Source organism: Cervus canadensis, unplaced genomic scaffold, assembly GCF_019320065.1.
Source record: "Cervus canadensis isolate Bull #8, Minnesota unplaced genomic scaffold, ASM1932006v1 Scaffold_023, whole genome shotgun sequence".
In the NCBI taxonomy this organism is placed as follows: Eukaryota; Metazoa; Chordata; class Mammalia; order Artiodactyla; family Cervidae; genus Cervus; species Cervus canadensis.
Window position 1 is genome coordinate 27,271 of NW_025091405.1, and position 22,460 is coordinate 49,730.

Genomic DNA, 22,460 nt, shown 5'->3' on the forward strand with positions numbered 1-22,460 from the left:
TTGGCTCAGCACTAGCTTTTCTCCACAGCACAAGGACAGTAAGGGAAAGAACTCTGAAGTGGGAGAAGCTGGATTTGAATTCTGGTTGTTACCCTTTCCCTCCCTCAGTCCTTGGCCTCTTCTATATAGCTGGGCTCAAAATGCTTGGTAATAGCTAATGTTAGTAAGCTACCCCCTACATTAAAGGAACTAAGCAAAGAACACTATATGTTTTATCCCACAAAGATCCTACAAGACAGATTTAAATAATCCCCATAGTCTAGACAAGAAAACAAAGGCACTAAGTATAAACTGATTGCAGCTATGAAATTAAAAGCCGCTTACTCCTTGGAAGGAAAGTTATGACCAACCTAGAGAGTATATTAAAAAGGAGAGACATTACTTTGCCAACAAAGGTCTGTCTAGTCAAGGCTATGGTTTTTCCAGTGGTCATGTATGGATGTGAGAGTTGGAGTGTGAAGAAAGCTGAGCGCTGAAGAATTGATGCTTTTGAACTATGGTGTTGGAGAAGACTCTTGAGAGTCCCTTGGACTGCAAGGAGATCCAACTAGTCCATCCTAAAGGAGATCAGTCCTGGGTGTTCATTGGAAGGCCTGATGCTGAAGCTGAAACTCCAATACTTTGGCCACCTCATGCGAAGAGAGAGTTGACTCATTGGAAAAGACTCTGATGCTGGGAGGGATTGGGGGCAGGAGGAGGAGGGGACGACAGAGGATGAGATGGCTGGATGGTATCACTGACTCGATGGACTTGAGTTTGGGTAAACTCCAGGAGTTTGTGATGGACAGGGAGGCCTGGCCTGCTGCGATTCATGGAGTCACAAAGAGTCAGACACGACTGAGTGACTGAACTGAACTGAAGAGGCTAGGTGCTTGCCCAGGGTCACTCTGTTGGTAAGAAGTAGAACCAGGATTCAAACCCAAGCAGTCTGGCTCCAGATGCTTTGCTGTTAACCATGAGCATAAAAAGATAATGAGTGGGATGAACTGCTGTCCATATATGAATGCAGCCTAATTTTCCAAGGGTGTTTCATGCTTGATCTGTTTCCAGTGATCCAAGTTGCAGTAGAGTCTTTTTATCAACTCCATATACTGGTATGAATGCAGCCTCACTACTCAGGGCTGCCTTTGTGAGAAAATGTTGGGGAAACTCTGTGGTTAGATGTACCAATCACTGAAAATGATGTTTATGGAGAATTTTCAATGAGCTTGTTACAAAGTGAGATTACTAAACTGTAGAGCATGAGCTAAACTCTTTAAAAAAATTATGTCAACTGTAGTTAATATTTATTAACCAGTAAATATTTTTCTCATTCATTTGGTACCCACCTAACCCAACCAAGGACTCCTTGAAAGTTGTCACTAAACATTCTATGTCTTTATAATTTCCATAACCTGGACCAGAAGACAGTACCTACTGATGATCCTCAGTAAATACTTACTGATTGAAAAATGAATGAAAGACGGAGGAAGTGTAACTTTGGACTAGTTAAATCATCATCTTCAACAGACTAGGGTCGGTTTTTAGTGCCATATTTTAATAAGGAACTTAATATTTTTGTTTCAGGATGCTTCCTGGATCAGGTTATAGGCAACAGAAAGGTGGAAGAGGGAGTGTAGTCAACTCCCAAGTCAGCAGCTTGAAGTGATTACTGCTGTGGGGAAGTCACAGGCACTTCTTGTTCTCTGCATTTGAAAAAGTTGGGTTTGATGCTGATGCAATTTATCATATCTTGTTTACTTTTACACTCATATAAAAACAGCAACTTCCAGGAATAGTCTTTCAAGCCTAACTATTTGCTTGCTTTCCCCACGCAGTGGAAGTCACAGAACAATTCTGTTTATTTTAGCCTGGGACAATATGCACCACCCCCACTGAAGCTGGTTTAAAACTCAACATTCAAACAACTAATATCATGGCATCCAGTCCCATCTTCATAGCAATTATATGGAGAAACAGTGGAAACAGTGACAGACTTTATTTTCTTGGGCTCCAAAATCACTGAAGATGGTGACTGCAGCCATGAAATTAAAAGATGCTTGCTCCTTGGAAGAAAAACCATGAGAAGCCTAGACAACATATGAAAAAGTAGAGACATTACTTTACCGACAAGGGTATGTGAAGCTAAAACTATGGTTTTTCTAGTAGTCATGTATGGATGTGAGAGCTGGACCATGAAGACGACTGAGTGTCAAAGAATTGATGCTTTTGAACTGTGGTGTTGAAGACTCTTGCGAGTCCCTTGGGCTGCAAGGAGTTCAAACCAGTCAATGCTAAAGGAAATCAATGATTGGAAGGACTGATGCTAAAGCTGAAGCTCCAATACTTTGGCTATCTGATGGGAAGTGCTGACTCATTAACAAAGACCATGATGCTGGGAAAGATTGAAGGCAGGAGGAGAAGGGGATGACAGAGTATGAGATGGTTGGATGGCATCACTGACTCAATGGACATGAGTTTGAACAAGCTCCAGGAGATGGTGAAGGATAAAGAAGCCAAGTGTGCTACAGTCCATGAGGTAAAAAAGAGTCGGACATGACTGAGGGACTGAACAAGAACAAATCTATATCACCTCTTTCTGCCCGGGTTTAGATACAGAAATGATTCTGAGAAAGCACAGTACCCTTTTTCCGTACTCTGCACAATGCTGGCAGTAAAAGCGGTAAAGGTTTTAAAGCTGTCTCTTCAATGTTTACATAGCGCTTATACTTTCCAAAGGACAATCACAACTACTCCTCAGTTTATCATGTGTTTTTAAGCTTGTTTTACGGACAAGAAAACAGGGATAGTGGACTTTTCAAGACACAAAACAAGTCAATGTCAGAATTAAGACCATCACCTTAAATTTATAACTCCAGCTTTGCTAATACCTGACTCTCATTCATTGTATATAACTTGCCATGTGCTGGCATGGTGTCAGCTGCTTTCTCTATATCATCCTTTCTATACTCTCTGTCCTAGAACATACACCACCCTCCAGACACTCCCTCCAACCTTATCTTGGGCCGCTGCCCCATCTAGTGGCAGCTTCTGGGAGACACCAAGTTTTTTCCTCCTCCAGACCCTGCTTGCTGCTCCCTTTACCTGGAATGCCCTTCCCCTTTCTCTTCACAGGGCCAGCTCCAAATCATCCTTTGCTTTGACCTTGAATGTACTCTCCAACAGGAGTCCATCCTGGGTCTCTCTATCTAAGCAGGGCCTCCCTGTCAGTCTCTCTCCTGGCACTGTGTTTATTCCCTTCTTAGTACTTAGTACTGTCTGCAGTCATTTTACTTTACTGTTTACTTGTTTATTATGCAGGGAGGGGTGCTCCCTACATCTTCCCGGGCAGCCTTCTCTTTTCCCTGCTGGCCTGGCTGGTGACACTGGGTTCCTGAGAGGCCAGGCCTTCTGTTGCTATTTCAGATCCAGTAGACCAGGAGTCTGAACAAGGTACTGTCCTGGGCCCACCAGTTCCCTTAGGCCACACACTCTGGCTTGGACAGTTGCTTGGCTTCCTAAACATCTGTGACCTTGACTATTCTAAAGCTGTGTACACTCGAGGAGGTGAGGGCTTCTAGGACAAGTTGAAGCTTCCGGGGAAAGGGTTCAGCATGCCATGTGGGGAGGGGTCCTGGGCCTGCACCCAAAGTCTGGCCAGGTGGGGACCCACCCTATTTATCACCTGGCTTACCTCTGGGAATCCCTCGGTCCCTGCCTGACTCAGTCTTCTCTGTCTCCTGAAGATCCTAAGGCCCAGATATACATGACTTCTTCCAGTGGATTGGTGAGTGAGCACCTGCCTTCCCTGCCCTTCCCACTCCCCTTTGGTGCTGTTTGAGAAGGACCTTTGCCTGGCCTGTCTCTCCCTACCCTGTTCCCACTCAATCAGTTACCTGATCCATCGGACTGCCTGGTCCCCATGTTCCTTTCTTAAGCTCAGCTGCCCAGCTTCCTAGTGGGATGACAGAGAAGGAGGCAGGAGAACTCATGGCTGGGCAGAGAAGCAGCACTCAGGCACCTTCTCCTGCTGTGTTTGTCTTTGTCCCTGTGTGGACATCTATTCTGCTAGTTCTGTTTCTCTGTTAGAACTCAGGCTAACTCAGATTTTGCTACCCATAATGGTTGTAGAGGAGCAACATCTTAGGGATGAGTTTCCTGAATTGGCTTCTGGAAGGAACTGGTTCTCTAATAGAAGTAGTTGGAAAGACCTAATGACTATGTGGTCACTGGTAAAGAGGACACAGGTGGTCTAGAGCATGAGGTAGCAATGCTGTTGTTTCATTGCTAAGTTGAGTCTGACTCTCTCCATGGACTGCAGCACGCCAGGCTTCTCTGTCCTCCACTTTCTCCTGGAGTTTGCTCAAATTCATGTCCATTGAATTGGTGATGCTATCCAACCATTTCATCCTCTGCTGCCCCCTTCTCCTCCTGTCCTCAATATTTCCCAGCATCAAGGTCTATTCCAATGAGTCTGTTCTTCATGTCAGGTAGCCAAAGTACAGGAGCCTCAGCTTTAGTATCAGTCTTTCCAATGAATATTCAAGGTTGATTTCCTTTAGGAATGACTAGTTTGATCTCCTTGCAGTCCAAGGGACTCTCAGGAGTCTTCTCCAGCACCACAAATCAAAAGCAACAATTCTCTGGCGCTCAGCCTTGTTTATGGTCCAACTCTCACATCTGTATATGACCACTGAAAAAACCTTAGCTTTGATTATATGGATCTTTGCCAGCAAAATAATGTCTCTGCTTTTTAATATGCTATATAGTTTTATCACCATTTTCCATCCAAGGAGAAAGTGTCTCAAATTTCACGGCTGCAGTCACCCTCCACAGTGATTTTGGAGCCCAAGAAAATAAAATCTGTCACTGCTTCCACTTTTTTCGCTTCTGTTTGCCATGAAATGTTGCAATCAGATGCCGTGATCTTAGTATTTTGAACCCTGAGTTTCAAGCCAGTTTTTCACTCCCCTTCTTTCCCTCTTATTAAGAGGCTTTTAGTTCCTCTTTAGTTTCTGCCATTAGAGTGGTATCATCTGCATATCTGAAGTTGTTGGTATTTTTCCCAGCAATCTTGATTCCAGTTTGTGAGTCATCCACCCCAACATTTCGAGTGATATACACTGCATATAAACTCAATAAACAGGGTGACAACATACAGCCTTGACATACTCCTTTCTCAATTTGGAACCAGTCTGTTGTTTCATGTGCAATTCTAACTGTTGCTTCTTGACTTGCATCATTCAGGTTTTTCAGGAGGCATGTAAAGTGGTCTGGTACTCCCATCTCTTGAACAATTTTCCACAGTTTGTTGTGATCTACATAGTCAAAGGCTTTAGCATAGTCAGTGAAGCACAAGTAGATGTTTTTCTGGAAATCCCTTGCTTTCTCGATGATCCAGCGAATGTTGATAATTTGATCTCTGGTTCCTCTATGTTTTTGAAACCCAGCTTACACATCTTGAAATTCTCGATTCACATACTGCTGAATCTTAGCTTGAAGGATGTTGAGCATAGTCTTGCTAGCATGTAAAGTGAGCACAATGGTACGTACTTTGAACATTCTTTAGCATTGTCCTTCTTGGAGATTGGAATGAAAACTGACCTTTGCCAGTCCTGTGGCCACTGCTGAGTTTTCCAAATTTGCTGACATATTGAGTGCAGTCCTTTAAGAGCACCACCTTTGAGGATTTTAAATCAAGATACACAAAACATCATCATTGGATGTTACTAACCAAATTTTTATAAGAAGCAAGATTCTGATGACCATATATTCGATATCTTAGAACTTTTCAGTCAAATTAAAGAATTTAGTAAGACCGGCTGGTTTTTCCTAGCTGTACTGTTAAAAGCACTGAAGGAAATGGATGAGGTTGGGGATTCAAATTTCCAGGCCAAACTACACATAACTGACCAGAAAGCTTCAATGTCTGACCTGAAAGAAACATTTGTTTCGTGTAGCCACAGGGCCTCAGCCAGGGCTGAGATTTGTGAAAACTAAATCCAGAGTCTCATCCTGTCAGTGTCTGAATTACATGCAATTTGATTTCCCAATCTTCTGCCAAAGTGTGAGCATTTATTGGGAAGTAATGGGAACCTGAAATTGGAGTGGGGACATATAGGAAGATCCCAGTGAAGCTGAAACATTAAACCCCTAAATTTAGCTACTTCTTATTTACGAACTGATGAATATATGTGTTCTAGTTATGCATTCCAGAATGAAAAAAATAACTTTAGGAGGGGTGGGTATACAGCACCAGTTAGCTGGCAATAACTTGCATGTCTGAGGTGAGGTTCTCCAGGAGAGTGTAAATGCTCTAAATTAAAGGCCAATGTTTGATGCTGTTTGTCTTTTTTACTTTATTGACTTTTAGTTGATTTGCAATACTGTGTTAGTGTCAGGTGTCCAGCACAGTGATTCAGATATATGCACTATGTGCATGCATGTTCCTTTTAGATTCTTCTCCATGATAGGTTATCGAAATATGTTGAATAACATTCCCTGTGCAATACAGCGAATTCTTGATTTTTATCTACTTTATATACAGTAGTGTTTATCCATTAAGTCCATACTCCTAATTTATTCCGTTTTCCGTCTTTCCTTGGTAAGCTAATGTATGTTTCTATGTCTGTGAGTCTCTTTCGGTTTTGTAAACAAGTTCATTCGAATTATTTTATAGTTTTTCTACACTACCTCTTCCTTTTTTTATTTATTTACTTTAATTAGAGGCTAATTACTTTACAGTATTCTGGTGGTTTTGCCATATGGTGACCCAGCCACGGGTGTACGTGAGTGCCCCATCCTGAAACCCCGCCCGCACCCCCCCCCCCACCTCATCTCACTGGGTTGTCCCAGAGCATCAGCTTTGAGTGCCCTGCTTCATGTATTGAATTTGCACTAGTCATCTGTTTTACATATGGTAATATACATGTTTCAATGCTATTCTCTCATATCACCCCACTCACCTTTTCCCACATAGTCCAAAAGTCTGTTCTTTACATCTGTGTCTCTTTTGCTGTCTTCCATATAGGGTCGTCCTTACAGTCTTTCTAAATTCTAAATATATGCATTAATATACTGTATTGGTCTTTCTGACTTACTTCACTCTGTATAATAGGCTCCAGTTTTGACAACCTCATTAGAAATAAACTCAAAAACATTCCTTTCTACAGCTGAGTAATATTCCATTGTGTATATGTACCACAGCGTCCTTATCCACTTGTCTGCCAGTGGACATCTAGGTTGCTTCCGTGTTCTGGCTATAGTAAACAGTGCTGCAATGAACAATGGGGTACACGTGTCTCTTTCAATTCTGGTTTCCTCAGTGTGTATGCCCTGAAGTGGGATTGCTGGGTCATATGGCAGTTCTATTTCCAGTTTTTGAAGGAATCTCCACACTGTTCTCCATAGTGGCTATGCTAGTTTGCATTCCCCACTGAGGCATTGTCATTTCTGCCTTACCCTCTGGAGGAGCTCAGTATTTACAAGTGTCCTGAGGGGCCTGGCTTCTCCCTGTGTGGTAGCCAAGACTTGTGCCCAACTGGTTCCTCCCAGGCCCTGCTGCACACACACGCCCCCACCACTTGTGGCATCTGAGGACCCTGCAGGCCCTGTCCATGAGGAAGGGCTGCCAGGGGGCTGGTGACAATGGCCAGGCTGGGCTCTTCTCAAATCTCTTCAGGGGTGAATGAGACCCTTGTGCCTGAACAAGTCTGTAAGTCTTCCCTGCTCTGCAAAGGGTGGGCGCTGGCTGGGCCCCTTTACAGATGTAGTGAGAAAGCTACCGCAGAAGAAGAGGCAGGCTCCTTCCCTGACAGGTGTTGGTGTGTGCGTCTTCCCTCTGAGCCTTAGGCGTCGAGGCCTGTCTCCTGACTCAGCTGTCATGGGAGCCTCAGGTGCCGGACAGGGTGTGGGGCTTCAGTGACACTAGAGTGTGAAGCTGCAGGGGGCCTGGATACACTCTTCCTGCTAGGGCCTCGGCCCCACAGAGCAGGTTTTATCTCCCCTGCTCCTCCCCGCTGTTATTCCCTCCCCTTCTCTCTCTTCTGCTTCATCCAACTCCTTTCAGAGAAGACTCACGCATTCCACATGATATTGTGCACTTTATCCAGGGACGGGGAAAGAGGAAACCATGTGAGTGAAACGGGGGTAGACCCATCTCACGCAGGAGAGAGAAGTGGCCCAGGGAGAAGGGAGTCGCACAGTATTTAACAGGTCCAGAGATGACTCCCCAGGTGTTCTTGTCCTAGTTCCCGGAACCCCAGAATGAGCCTGTTTGGTCTGAGTTGCCCAGGTAAGCACAAAGTCTTGAAGAAAGAGAAGGTTATATGAAGACAGAAGTAGAGGGACATTTGAAGATGCTGCTGGATTTGAATGTGGAGGAGGGCCCAGGAGCCAAGGAATGCAAGGATGCAGCTCTAGATGCAAAAATGGCAAAAAGCAGGATCCTGTCCCAGGTCCCTGGATGAGGCGCTTGTCAGCATCTTGTTTGTGTCCAGGGAAACCCATTTCTGACTTCTCACTCCAGAGCCATTAGAGGATAACTTTGTGTTGTTCTAAGGCCCTAAGGCAGAGGCAAATCATTTTACCATCTAAACGGAAGTGATTACAGGGACAGATAGGTGGGTAGAAGGGGAGAAACACAGGAGAGAATACACATACTGGAAGATGTCGGGTGATCAGGATTCAGGTGGACAGTGAGAGATACAGTGGGTCAGAGACAGATGGAGAGATAAGCAGACAGAGAGCCTGGAGAAAGTTGAGAGGAGAAGGGCAGAAAGTCTGCTGCTGGGCAGAAAGCAGGAGATGAGGCAAGCTGGCAGAGGGCAGACAAAAGCAGGAAGTGGGCAAAGAAGCAAGGACAGGAGAGAGTGACAGCAAGACAGGATGGCAGGCAGAGGCCCTCAGAGCTTGTCCTTGTCCCCACTTGGATCAGACAGCTTCCTGAGCTGCAGGTGGATCCCATTTTTGGATCTCAGCACAATGATTGGCATGGGTACAGGGACCCTGGAGGGATCCGGTGACAGCTCAAAGCGAAGCAAGGTCAGGGCCACAGCCACCTTCAGCTCATTCATGGCAAACTGCTTCCCGATGCAGTTCCTAGGTTGGGAGATAAAAAGGAAGTAAGCAGAGGCTTCTAACCCTTGCTAAGAAGAGGGAATCTGGGGTCTCCTCCAGGTGGCCCAGCCCCGATCCCTTCCTTACTAATCACACTGAACTTGCCAGCAAAGCTCTCCCCCTGACAGATGACAAAGTCCATCTGTCTAGCTCCTAACTAGCTCCTAACTCCTACTCCTGCTCTCAGCAGGAAATCCTGGGGAGCATCAGTGCTGTAAGCCACAGAGTCAAATCAAGTGCATCAAGAACTGTGAACTAGTATTTTATTCACTCATCCACTGGCAATTCCTGGTTTCAGGTCAGTCCAGGACACTCTAGGGGCAGGGTGGACACCCTCTCAGGATCTTACTACCTAGTGTGGACAAACAGGCTGCCCGGTCCCCAGAGACGACAAGACAGCATTATGCAAGGAATCAGAATGGCAACAGGGAGGCTTCCTGGAGAAGACAAGGGTTAATCACCCTGAACCTACTGGTCCAATTCCCTCCCAGTTAATGGTCTGGCTTCCTGTCCCCCTCAACCCCTCAGTCAATCTACTCTTGGAACCTTCCCATTCTAATCCAGAAATGACCCTGCTAACCATCCCTTCGGCTCCTCATCTGGCCTTTTCAGCCTCTATTCCTCCCCTCCCTCTAAAGCCATAGTAGCTCCAGGCCTGCTATGTTCCGCATCACAGGGAGGACACATCCCAGTGCCTCAGCTGCATCACAGCCTTCTCTGGATTCTTCCTCACTCACCTGGGGTCTGTCCAGCTCCTCTTCCTGACTCAGTAACTGTTGAGGTCCCCTCCCCTCACCTCTGCCATCCTCATGCTCAAGGCTCAATCCAGTGACCACCACCTCACCCCTTCTGCTGGCTGCACCTCTTCCCATTCGGGACCCTCAAGGCACTATGGGTGTTAAACTAAGGACACATCACATCCAGTGCCCAGCACAGTGCCAGATCATGAATTCTTCCACAGTCTGCCCAATGAATAAATGAGTGAAAGAGTGGATGTGTGAATGACATCTGTCTTGAGTAGACGTGTTGATTTGTTGACAGTGAGCTCTGAGGGAGGCAGGATTATCATCCCTGTGTTCCATCTCCTAGCACAGGTCTTGGTACACGGAGACACGCTTAATACATATTTTCACATTTGAACAATATTAATTGAATTGAAAACACCTCAAGTGGAATGAGAATATAAGAAATATTCAGTCTGACCTAGGAATCAAACCACCTAGTCCCTCCTGCCCTCTAGGAGCAGCTGCATGAGCTGCAGCCATGTCTACAAGGAAGGACTGGACCCTGGTGTAAACCAAATCCTAGAAACAATCCAGGAAGACAGTTACTTACAAAACACTGTTCTGTAAAGGTTGATTCACCAACTGAGAGTTTCCTAGATCTGTACAGTCAGGAAAAACTTGTTTCTACTAAGTTACAAAGTCACTGAAATTACTATTTCAGAGGAGGTTCTGTGCCCTTTAAGATCTTCACAGCAATCATTTAGGAGTGTATCATCCAGGCTAACAGTTATTTCAAGTGTGCTTTATGTTTTACATGCAATAGATTTTTCAAATGCACGTGTCAAACACAAAATAGTCTCCCCCCTTTAGGGAAAGAGCAAATTAGCAAAGATGGCATGGTCAGGCTCTCTCGCCCTGCGATCTCTCACTGTTGCCTCAGGGGTTGTAGTAATGATTGTGGAACAGCTGAGATCACCTATAGCACTGTGTACAAGTGTCACATGGTACTCACTTAGACTCTGGCTACTTTTGTTATATAAGCTCCACCTGGAAAAGCTCTGGGGGTGGTGTGTGGTAGGCCTTTAGGAGTGTCACTATGAAAGCCCTGGTTAATGCTGCATTGGGGCTACGTTGGAGTAATGTCATGGATATATTACATGAGGTTATATTCTAGTTATGTTATGGTTTTTATGGCTGCTGCTACAGAGACTGCGTCAGGCAGCACAGAGCTGTGTTATGGCGGACATAACACATCCAGGAGAGAATAACGTGTCTGAAGTTCCTATGGCTCCTCCAGTCCTCTTCCAGCCTCTTTGCTGATGCTTTACCTATCCTGGGTTCAGCAAACGGTGTGCACAGTGTGAACAGTGAGACAACTGGCATCATGAGCAGTATCAGCAATAGAGTCCCCAAAGCAGACTTGATTGTCCTCCACTTTAAGGTTTTTCTTACTAACATTACTCTGTAGAATCTGGGGCTATGGTATCTAAACTCTGCTTTTTAATAAAGAATTTTGACAACAGAAAATATATGTCATGGTTATATTAATACACAGTCAAATCTATGTCGGATGTACTACAGGAAGAGAGAACACACTCATGACTGTGAAACTTTCTTCAAACTACAACTATAACTGATCACATACATGACTTGAAGCCTCAGGACATGGAATTCCCAATCCAGGCAAGCAAATGACGAATACAGTGAGGGTGGACCGGTGAATGAAGCCGAAAGGTAGTGGGCTGACTAGGAAGGTGGGAGCAGAGAAAATCATCTTTTAAGGTGACTGAAATTGTGCTAACCAAACAAGTGTAGTTTAAATTTCATGAAGACTTCCAGTGCTAAAACGTCATACTCCTAAAGTGAGGAAAACCCTGGATAATTTGGAGTGGCCACTGACATGGAAATGAGGTCAATCCTTGTGGACAGTAGGAGGTCAATGTCATTGTGGTGGGCCCTGAAGACCTTGTACATGGAGACCCACGCCTCCTTCTCAACATACAAGGACAGAACTTCATGCTCCTCATATGAAGGTAGACAGTCACACACATCAGGTAGCAACCAGTGACACTTGCTTCCTCCAGTGCAGAGGTCTCACCTGGGTCCTCCTGAGAAGGGCAGGAAGGCATGGCTGTGTCGAGTAGAACCTGGTGCAAACCGGGTTGGGTCAAACACCTGCAGAGAGAGCACCAGGGCCAGGACATTTGGGGTCAAACCCCTCACATGAATCCCCCGGGGGATAAGAGTCCCAGAGAGGGAGCAGGGAAAAGGTTTGGTGTTGAGAGAGCACCCCATCTCCTCCTCCCATGTCCATCATACCTCTGGGTTCGGCCACACCTTCGGGTTGTGATGAAGCCCATAAAAAGAGAGGGAGACTAAGATTCCTGTGGGGCAGAGGAGAGAGAGAAACCTGCTAGTCCCATAGTGCAGGGGATGTGTGTCTTCACAAAAGTCCTAGGAGCCATCATGGGAGCACATTCTGTCACTCTGAATGAAATGATGCTCTTGCAAGACAGGTGGGTGGGGCATGACAAAGCCCACGATCACAGATTAGGGGTAGATGACCACAGCCAAGGACTGAGAATTAAAAGAACTGCAAGGTTACACTTAGGAGCAGCTCAGGTGACAACTCACATTTGTCAAGTGCCATTGTGAACCTGGGGAATGTGCAATAATCATTTAGTCCTCACAGAAGCACTCCTGTCCCCACGAACCCATGAAGCACCTGAGCCTCAGAGAGGCTTGGGTTGGGTCTATGATCCCACAGTTAGGAGGAAACAGGGCTGGGATTCAGACCCACTGGGTGCTGAGTCAGTGGCTGGCCTCCAGGCATGGCAGGGCTCTCAGACCTCATCATCACCTGCTCTTTGCCGCCATAGAGGGCACCTCAGAGACTAGACCCTCTGACCCACGACAGTGGAGTCTCTTGAGCTCCCTCCTTTACTCACACCCCATGTGGAAGAACCGTGTCTCCCCAGCTTCTGCTTTTCTCTTAAGCCTTCATGATTCAAGAAATAGAACTTTAGGCTCCATCATAAGACCACACAGAAGGACCAACAATTATTTGTTGAGCTTTGTTGCATTCAAGATTTGTGTCAAACATTTTTTCTTTCAGTAGAGGTAAATTACTTTACAGTGGTGTGTTGGTTTCTGCCATACTAGAGTGCAAATAAGGCACAGTTATATATCTATATATATGGAGAAGGAAATGGCAACTCACTTCAGTATTCTTGGCTGGGAAATGTCACAGACAGTGGAGGCTGCTGGACTACACTCTATGGAGTCACTAAAGAGCCAGACATGACTTAGCAACTAAACAACAGCTATATTCCCTCCGTCTTGCACCTCTCTCCCCCTTCCCATTCCACCCCTCTAGGTCATCTCAGAGAATCAGGTGGGGCTCCTTTTTATATAGCAGCTTTCCACTAGATACTTACTCATATTTTACACATGACAGTCTATGTATGTCGATGTTACTTTCTCAATTCATCCTACCCTCTCCTTCCCCTCCTATGTCCACATGTCCATTCCCTATGTCTGCATCTACATTCCTTCTCTGCAAATACGTTCATCACCCCTATTTCCTAGATTCTATATATACATATGTGTGTGTTAATATACGATATTTGTTTTTCTCTTTCTGAGTGCTTCACTCTGTATGACAGGCTGTAGATTCTTCCACCTCACTGCAACTGACTCAGGTTTGTTCCACTTTACACTAATATTCCATTGTGTATACGGACCACATCTACATTATCCATTCATCTGTCAGTGGACACCTAGGTTGCTCCCATGTCCTGACTATTGTAACAATGCTGCAATGAATACTGCAGCACATGTGCTTTTTGGATTCTGGTTTTCCCAAAGTATATTCCCAGTAGTAGGATTGTTGAGTATATGGTAGTATTAATCCTAGGTTTTATGGAGAAGCATTTTAAAACTCAATCAAACTACAGAGTAAATATTATCTTCAGGCAGAGAAGAGCCAGAGCATCCTGGAACTGGAAATCCGCAGGTGGATTACTGGTCTAGCATGTGGTCCTACAGAGTGCTTAGCTGAGTGGTGAGGTGAAGTTCATACCTGCAGGTAAGGAGCGTCCATCAGGGAAAGTGATGGGCTTGCTAAGCTCTCTGCTGATGCTTGGCACTGGTGGATAGAGTCTCAGTGCCTCCTTGATGCACATGGTGGTGTAGGGCATCTGGTCCAGTTGGTCCCTGAAAGCAAGCCCATCTGAGAGCAGGCAGGACAGGACAACCAGGGATTCTCTCTAGCTCAGGTGGGACAGGGCTCTTCCATTTCCTGGACACTCACCAGGTGATGGAGGTGCCACCCCCCAGGAGGCTTTGGATCTCTTCCCGACACCTCTGCTGATGCTCAGGGTGGGAGGCTAGAGCATAGAGGATCCAGGAGATGCCACTGGCTGTGGTGTCATGACCCGCGAACATGAATGTGTCCACCTCGGCACGGAGGTCCTTGTTCGACAAGCTGCTCCCATTCTCCATCTGTGGAGGCAGGGCCAAATGCAGGGTCTGCCCTTCCTGTGTGCTTCTGCCCAAAGGCTCAGACCTCTCCTGCCCACACTCACTCTGGCAAAGAGGAGGATGTCCAGGAAGTCCAAGTGCCTCCTGCTCCCCACCTTCTCCAGCTCTCCCTCCTTCTGCAGGTGAGCCTTCCTCTCCTTGATCACTGCGTCTGTCCCAGAACAGTGGTTCCCAGCCAGAACTGAGCACTCTGAGGAGCTCAGATTCTGCACCCACCATAACCCCATCTGCCCTTCAGGCCCAGTCTGGGTGCCAGGTGGATGAGGGTGAGGGTGGGACTGGGTGAGCATGTCAGGACTGAGAGCTTCTGCATCATCTACTCTAGATGGGAATCCAAGCAGTAACACAGCCCGTGGGGGCTCTGCCTAAATGCTGCTGGGAGGGGGTCTCACTCAGTCATCACCAAGATGGTAACTCCTGTAACTCCCTGTTCAACACCTGACATCCCGACTTCTGGGTTCCTCGTCCCTGAAGCAGGTGGGTGTATTCCAGCTCATGAATAGGAAGCAGGAGTCTGGGCTCTGCCTAAGGGGTCAAGGCTAGGTCACATGAGCCTGATGAAGGTGGGGGAGCAGTCCAGGAGGGAGACAAGAACCTGTGTGTTGATGGGCGATATGGCAGGCCCGGTGGTTCCAGCGGCCTTCAGGTGTCAGCCTGTAGATGAGATCGTTTTGATGGAAAGCATTCCTCAATCGGGAAAAAAACAGACGACTGAGGTCCTTGATGGCCTGGATGTAGGACTGGGAGTTCCTGAAGGGAGAAAACGCAGAAGATACTGGAGTTGAGGGAGGCGCTGACCTGGAGAGGGTCAGATTGCTCAAGTAACACCAAACATCATCATTTCTGCCTCATTGCCCTGGAGCCACCCCCTTGGAGTCCTTTGCAAGTGTCCTGAGGGGCCAGGCTTCTCCCTGTGCAGGAGTCACGGACATCTGACTGAGTCAAGGGTGGTCTGGGTGGAATTTGACTGTGGTGCATGTCTCTCTGTAGAATGTTGTTTTTTGTGCTGATAAGCATCCACACTGCCCTTACTGCCTCTCAGGTAAGTCCTTCCCAGCTGATGAAAACAGGACCCTGCCGTTGAACGCTGTCACTGACCTGTCCATCTGGACCCTGCCCTGGTGGCTGAAGGCGCATTTCATGATGGTGTCCAGGGTCATTGAGGAGACATGTCCAAAGATCTCCAGATGTGAGTCCTGGCTGACGAGCTTTTCCCACTTGTCCTGTGGAGGGAGGAGGCACTGACACTGCTCTATTCCCCTAGGAGACCTGTGCTGCCAAGACCAAGCTTTCTCTCTGTCTCTACATCTTCAGATGAGATTTCCTCATTTTCTAAGCAGACATGTTTTAGCAACTTATGGCCGTAACACACGTGTGTATTGCGATACCCATTTTTCTGAATCTTTCTTATACATGCAGTATAATCTCTTCTAATATCCTAGTTAATCCTGAATATTTGGATAGCTTATGATAATAAGTTATTATAATCCATGCTGGATCATTGAAAAAGCAACAGAGTTCCAAAAAAACACTATTTTTGCTTTATTGACTATGCCAAAGCCTTTGACTGTGTGTATCACAGTAAACTGTGGAAAATTCTGAAAGAGGTGGGAATACCAGACCACCTGACCTGCCTCTTGAGAAACCTGTATACAGGTCAGGAAGCAACAGTTAGAACTGGACGTGGAACAATAGACTGGTTCCAAATAGGAAAAGGAGTACGTCAAGGCTGTATATTGTCACCATGCTTATTTAACTTATATACAGAATGCATCATGAGAATGCTGGGCTGGAGGAACCACAAGCTGGCTTCAAGGTTGCCGGGAGAAATATCAATAACCTCAGATATGCAGATGACACCACCCTTATGGCAGAAAGTGAAGAAGAACTAAAGAGCCTCTTGATGAAAGTGAAAGAAGAGAGTGAAAAAGTTGGCTTAAAGCTCAACATGCAGAAAACTAAGATCATGGCATCCAGTCCTATCACTTCATGGCAAATAGATGGGGAAACAGTGACTGACTTTATTTTCTGGAGACCCAAAATCACTGCAGATGGTGACCGCAGCAATGAAATTAAAAGACACTTACTCCTTGGAAGAAAAGTTATGACCAACCTAGACAGCATATTAAAAAGCTGAGACATTATTTTGTCAACAAATGTCCTTCTAGTCAAGGTTATGGTTTTTCCAGTGGTCATGTACGGAAGCGAGTTGGACTATAAAAAAAGCTGAGTGCAGAAGAATTGATGCTTTTGAACTGTGGTGTTGGCTAAGACTCTTGAGAGTCCCTTGGACTGCAAGGAGATCCAACCAGTCCATCCTAAAGAAAATCAGTCCTGGGTGTTCATTGGAAGGACTGATGTTGAAGCTGAAACTCCAATATTTTGGCCACCTGATACCAAGAGCTGACTCACTGGAAAAGACCATGATGTTGGGAAAGATTGAGGGCAGGACAAGAGGGGACGATGAGGATGAGAAGGTTAGATGGCATCACCAACTCAATGGACATAGGTTTGGGTAAACTCTGGGAGTTGGTGATAGACAGGGAGAATTGGACATGACTGAGCCACTGAACTGAACTATGAGAATAACCACCTTCGGCAGAGCAGAAAGCATAGTTTCTCAGGGGACAAAGGGAGAACTTTTGTGTCCTGAGGTCAGATCTGGACAGGTGGTATCCAACACTAGGAAGCAAATATTTCAAGGCAAGGAAAAGCTGCTGCTACAGCTGCTAAGTCGCTTTAGTCATGTCCAACTCTGTGTGACCCCATAGATGGCAGCCCATCAGGCTCCCCTGTCCCTGGGATTCTCCAGGCAAGAACACTGGAGTGGGTTGCCACTTCCTTCTCCATGCGTGAAAATGAAAAGTGAATGTGAAGTCGCTCAGTCGTGTCCGACTCTTAGCGACCCCATGAACCGCAGCCTGCCAGGCTCCTCTGTCCATGGGATTTTCCAGGCAAGAGTACTGGAGTGGGGTGCCATTGCCTTCTCCGAAGGAAAAGCTAAAGTGGCTCTAGTGGGGCTCCTACAAGGGGCATGAGCTACTCAATTGCTTTCATTCATCCGATGTTAGCTAAGAACAGGTGGTACCTGGTCTGGATCAGAGGTGATGTTTGTGAAGGCCCAGCTCTGTGAGGGTAGACCTGGACTCATTTCCTCTCATGAGTGGTTCAGTGATGTGCAGAAGCCATGGAACCCAGGCCAGAGCCCACCTGAGTGACATCCTGGGATATCCACTCTGCCACCAAAGCTGCCATTGTCCAGGCCAGCCAGGGCCAGTTTGAGCTGACCTCCTTGCTCTATTCCCCTGTGTTTAAACATGGAGATGGAAGAAGAGTGGACCCTGAATACACCATGGCCTTGGTTTCTCTTGGTGAGGAGAAAATCATAGATCCATGTTGTTGCCTAGATGTTCCTCTGTCCCACCTAGTTTTAATGAGTGCTGTCTCATACTATGTCGTGAATGCATCATTCTGGGCAGTTCTACTCAATGGGTGTCTGAGGGACATAAGTGTCTGATAGTGGACTATGTCAGCTGTACTGGATTCTAGTGCGTATGGTGACAAGGGATGGACTCACCAGCATCACTCGGACAGAGTCAGCCATGAGTCCCACGTAGGGCTTCAGGATGTCATAGTGGAAGGCTGGGGTCAGCATCCGCCGGTGCTGGAACCACGTCTGCCCCTCCAACAGCAGCAAACCTTTCCCTGAACCACAGATGGGTGTGTATGGGCATTGGGGAGATTGGGGCCATCTAAGGAGGAACCAAGGGTGTCAGGAGAAGTCTCCTCATGGGCAAGGGTCGGTGAGGCCAGTACTCTTAAGGGATGTTAATTTCCAATATGTCTGTCCATAGCATGTGATTGTGACAGCAATGAGGACAAAAAAGTGTAGGGGGGCAGGTGATAAAAAACTTACCGAAAAGTCAGGGAACATTAGAAAAGACTGAAAAGTGATGAAGAAGCAGCTCGGCTTCAGGAGGGCTACAGTGCCATTACAAAGACTGATGGTGTTTTAGAAAAATTATGTTTTATTCAGAGATGGGGGTGCCTGGCACCTGTTGTTCTCCATTTACGCACTCTTGGTTAACCTAATGGGTGGGTGGCTGGCAGTTTTATTTAAATGTACTTACCAATGCAGGGCTTCAGGTGTCTATAGAAAACATGAGCCTTTGGGTCTGAAAAGTAAAGAGGGAATATGGATGGGACAAAACTTGGCAGACAGCCTCTAGAGCAGCTGAGGTCTAGACCATGGGCTCCCTTCTCTTCCTGGTGCTTGTCAAATGGCAGTCAGTCTGAAGCCACCACCCACTTGCCTCCCATCCCTGACTCTCTCTGTCCTGATAGTCACTGTGGTCCCAGGAAAGTAGACTCAGTGTTGCAGAGCAGAACACCCACAGGATTAATTTGGTGAATTGCCCTGAAACAGAAACTCTGTTCAGTGCCATAGAATGAGACCGAATCTGTGATTTTTCTACAATCAGTGGTGGTCTGGCCATCTCATGACCCAGGGCTGGCAACAGTGAAAGGTGCCCAACCTAGGACAGTGTAGACAGGAAATTGGCTCCAGGTCTGGGATCATCTCAAATTGTTTGTAAAAAGAAAAGAGACACAAAAGAGAATCCAGCCCCACCAGGAGTAAAGCGTTTATTAAGAGTAAATAATGTTGTCCTTATCTGGCTTGTGGTGGGAAGGTGTTTGGAGGAATTCAGGCATTGGCATCCGATATGCCAGTGTCTTGTGGAATTTCAAACCCAAGGGCATGTACTCAAATGAAGTTTGTCTGCGGCTGAGGGTTTCCCTCTCACCTGATCTCCCCAGGACCAGCTTCATGTAGTCAGGGTCGTAGAGCAATACAAAGGCCCTTGTGCCCCACAGCCAGCGAACACAGGCCGTTGGGTATTTCTCTACACTTTTCAGTAGGTGTGGCAGCTCAGTCTCCTCTTGGAACTGTCACCAAGGGAAAGACAAGTCAATGACTTCTTTCTTTTAGTTCCAGAGCAGGAGTGGAGGTGAAGGCCTGTAAGGGTACTAGGTGATCACTCTGGATCCATCAGCAGAACTAAGAGTGTTGAACTATTTCTTCTGACCTGGAATCTCATCCAACCTTGCAGGCTGTCCACCATTGTCCTAAGATCAGTTTCTGTCCCATGTCAAGTAGAGTTATGAGCCAACACTACTAACTGCCTACAGAATCTTACATCAAAGACAACTCCATGGCTTATGAAACTTTTGGTAATAATTTGCACACAGGGATATAACTGCTAGAGCAATTTATGATAATTTGTATCACTTGGTGGGCTTCCCTGGTGGCTCAGATGTTAAGGAACATGCTTAGAAAGTGGGAACCTGGGTTGATGCCTGTTTGGGAAGATCCCTTGGAGAAAGTAAGCAGTTTTTTCCCTATTATTTGGCTTATTTAGGGAAGAGATAGATATTTTAAGAATTGACTTTATGTATTAATTTCATTTTGCCATCCTGATCATATATATGTTTGATGCTATCCCAGCATACATGTTAAAGTATCTTAGTATGAAAGAATGTTTGGAATGTGTATGGCTAAGTGAAAAAATTAAATATTACACTGTGTGTGTAATATTATTTTCCATATTGAGTGTGTGCATAGCTGTAGGAGAGATTCTGCATATACACATATGAGAATGGTATTGAAGTAAGATTTTGATCTGTGGATTTTTAATCTCAGTTTCATTGACTAATTGTCAGAAACTTTTGTGCATTACCCATCTTGTACACTTGGAATCTATGTGCGCCCCTGGGTATGGACAACAAAGGCCTTTCCTTTCTGAATTTACCCTTTCTCTTCTTGCCCTGACAGGCTGGTGATTCCACAGGACCCATTGCTCTGCCCCCAGGATGCTGCTGTCAACTCTCCTTGCACTGGATCCACCTGCTCATCTTCCAGGTCTTTGCTCATGTTCTTCCCTTTACCTGGTAGCCTGTCATTTTTACCACAGAGCAACTGCCTCTCCTCAACTTTGGAGACTCAGTTTGTTTTGTCACCTCTGGATTTCTTGTCAACAGTTGATCCCAGGCAAGTTCCAAATAGTCACATTGTCTTTATTGCAATGGCTTCTGTGTAACTCCTATCAGCCCTCTATACTTTGGTATCTGATCTCTACCTGCATCCTTCTACCATGAAGACTCACCAGCTCTGAAGCAATTTGGCTACTCTGGATCACGTTCCTTCCCTGAGCTTGTGTTTACTGAGCAGTAACTCTGTGCCAGACACAGATTGAAGGCACTAAATTAGGAGGCGGCTCTAGATGCTTGTCTGCTTGGAGCCTGCAGGCTAGTGAAATAGACTGAGAGATCAAGGGGGCATAAGAGGAGGGCGTCATGAAAGTGTGATGGACAGAGGACAAAGCCTATGGGGAAGCTTTGGGGAAGGGGGCCTAACTCAGATCTGGATGTTAAGAAAGTCTTCCTGCACTTGCTCTTTCTTTGACTCATAATTTACCAAGATGCTTTTAGGATAGAAACATAAATCCGAGGCAAGGTTTCCCAGAAGAAGCCTATAGCTATGATCTTACAGAGAGAAATAGCTGCATCTAGTTAGCACTGCCTTGTGAGAAGGATGTCCAGGGGGAAAAGAGTGTCCTCTCCACTCCTGGGAGACCCAGGATGATAATGACTGGGCCTGGGGCTTGTGAGACACTCATATGAGGGATGAGATCATTCCGAGGAGAGGACACATGGGAGCTGAGTCCCAGAGGCTGGAATGCACAGGCCGGGGGGGGAGGACCTTGAGTGACCTGGGGTGCAGGAAGGAGAGGAGAGAGAGGTACTGGGCCAGCCCGCAAGGGGCTTGGGCTGCTTCTAGTTCTTGTCCTTGTCTCCACTCTGCTCTAATCGTGCTGCAGAGAAAGAGAGACCTCAGCTCCCTGCAACCTGTGATTATCTCCTAAAATTTGTTTAAGCCACAGACTCTTGGTGAGCCATTTCCACCTAGCCCCTGACTTTGCCCTGAGCTCACCCACCCCCAGTCTAGTGGTGCCAGTGCTGGGTGGGCAGGTGCTGCCCTCCCAACCTGCAAGCTGCTCCTTTCCCTCCTGCCTGTCCCTCCATACAATGGACTGACTCTGCTCTGTGCAGGCTCTGTTCTGGGTGCTGAGGGTGAGGAGGATTACAGGCTCAGTTCCAAGAGCTCATAGTCCAGAGAGAGGACTCCAAACAGGCAGCTCTCCTCACCTGGCCCCATCATGGGAACTTCGCTCCTGTGTGTGGCCTCTGGTGTGGGTTTCTAGCACTGACCTTACGGGACTAGAAAATCACTTAGTCCGAATGAACCAAGCCAGTTTATCTCCACACCTGACATAACCCAACCCAGCAGGTAAGCCTCTTTTCCTGTGACTTGACACCTTCTTAGATTCCTGTTTGTTGTCTCCACACACAGTGAACCCACAGGGCTGATCCATCAGATTAGACATCTGTGCTCTCAGGCAAGCACAGGGCCAGGTATGAACTTGCTGAGTGTGACCATGCTCTAGCTCTCCGGCCCTCCCGATCCTCACACTCCCCCATCCAGCTCCATCTTACCTCCCGCTTGTGTCCATAGAACCAGTGGGAAGGAGGAGACGGGAAGTGATGAAGGGCTTTGAGCAGCCACTGTCTGCGCAGGTAGAGCTGTGCCACCTTGAGCAGAAGCAGAACCAGGCCGAGCAGGGAGACCACCTGCAGGAGCCCAGAGACCCCACCCAGGGCTCTGGAGGGGCTCAGTGCAGAGACACTCATGGTGCAGTGTCCTCTGGATCACTGACTGCCCCTGACTGTGGCTGACCTCCCCTGAGCACCCGGCCTGATCTGGGAGGATCTCCCCGCCCACCTGGGGGAGGGTGAAGGTGAAGGCAGAGCTCAGACCTGTGCCTCCAGATTTGCTGCTGTTTTTTCTGTTTTTTATTTTTGTTTTCTTAAACCAGCTCTTATGTTCCAAAGTATAAGTATTATAAAGAGAAGATAATATTTGTAACTTGATCTGGGAGTTTGCCTTGTTCTAGGATATTGCAAACTATCACATGCTTACATTTTTAAAAACCTTTAGACAGTTTGAAATAAAACAGAAAAGTAAATATTTTTAAAAAC

General features: G+C 46.5%; 1 protein-coding gene and 1 long non-coding RNA gene across 3 annotated transcripts; one reads left to right on the top strand and one right to left on the bottom strand.

Moving 5' to 3' along the window:
* The first annotated feature begins 2,456 nt into the window (after positions 1 to 2,456).
* On the top strand, positions 2,457 to 20,810 carry LOC122436502. Its single transcript, XR_006268029.1, has 2 exons — positions 2,457 to 2,518; positions 20,197 to 20,810. It is a non-coding gene; the product is annotated as an uncharacterized LOC122436502 (long non-coding RNA).
* On the bottom strand, positions 8,741 to 22,194 carry LOC122436501 (taurochenodeoxycholic 6 alpha-hydroxylase-like). Of its 2 annotated transcripts, XM_043460282.1 has the most exons (12): positions 21,918 to 22,181; positions 19,169 to 19,310; positions 18,494 to 18,538; positions 17,941 to 18,068; positions 15,462 to 15,586; positions 14,959 to 15,113; positions 14,408 to 14,514; positions 14,134 to 14,324; positions 13,903 to 14,036; positions 12,141 to 12,205; positions 11,920 to 11,996; positions 8,741 to 9,078 (listed from the first exon to the last, which is right to left on the bottom strand). In XM_043460282.1, exons 1-12 carry the CDS (start codon positions 22,110 to 22,112, stop codon positions 8,883 to 8,885), a joined length of 1,560 nt encoding a protein of 519 aa, XP_043316217.1. In that variant the 5' UTR covers positions 22,113 to 22,181; the 3' UTR covers positions 8,741 to 8,882. The 2 variants fall into 2 exon arrangements, with proteins under 2 accessions (XP_043316217.1, XP_043316218.1); XM_043460283.1 differs by lacking the exons at positions 14,134 to 14,324; positions 14,959 to 15,113 and having other exon boundaries at positions 13,903 to 14,087; positions 14,389 to 14,514; positions 21,918 to 22,194.
* Between the last annotated feature and the right edge of the window lie 266 nt (positions 22,195 to 22,460).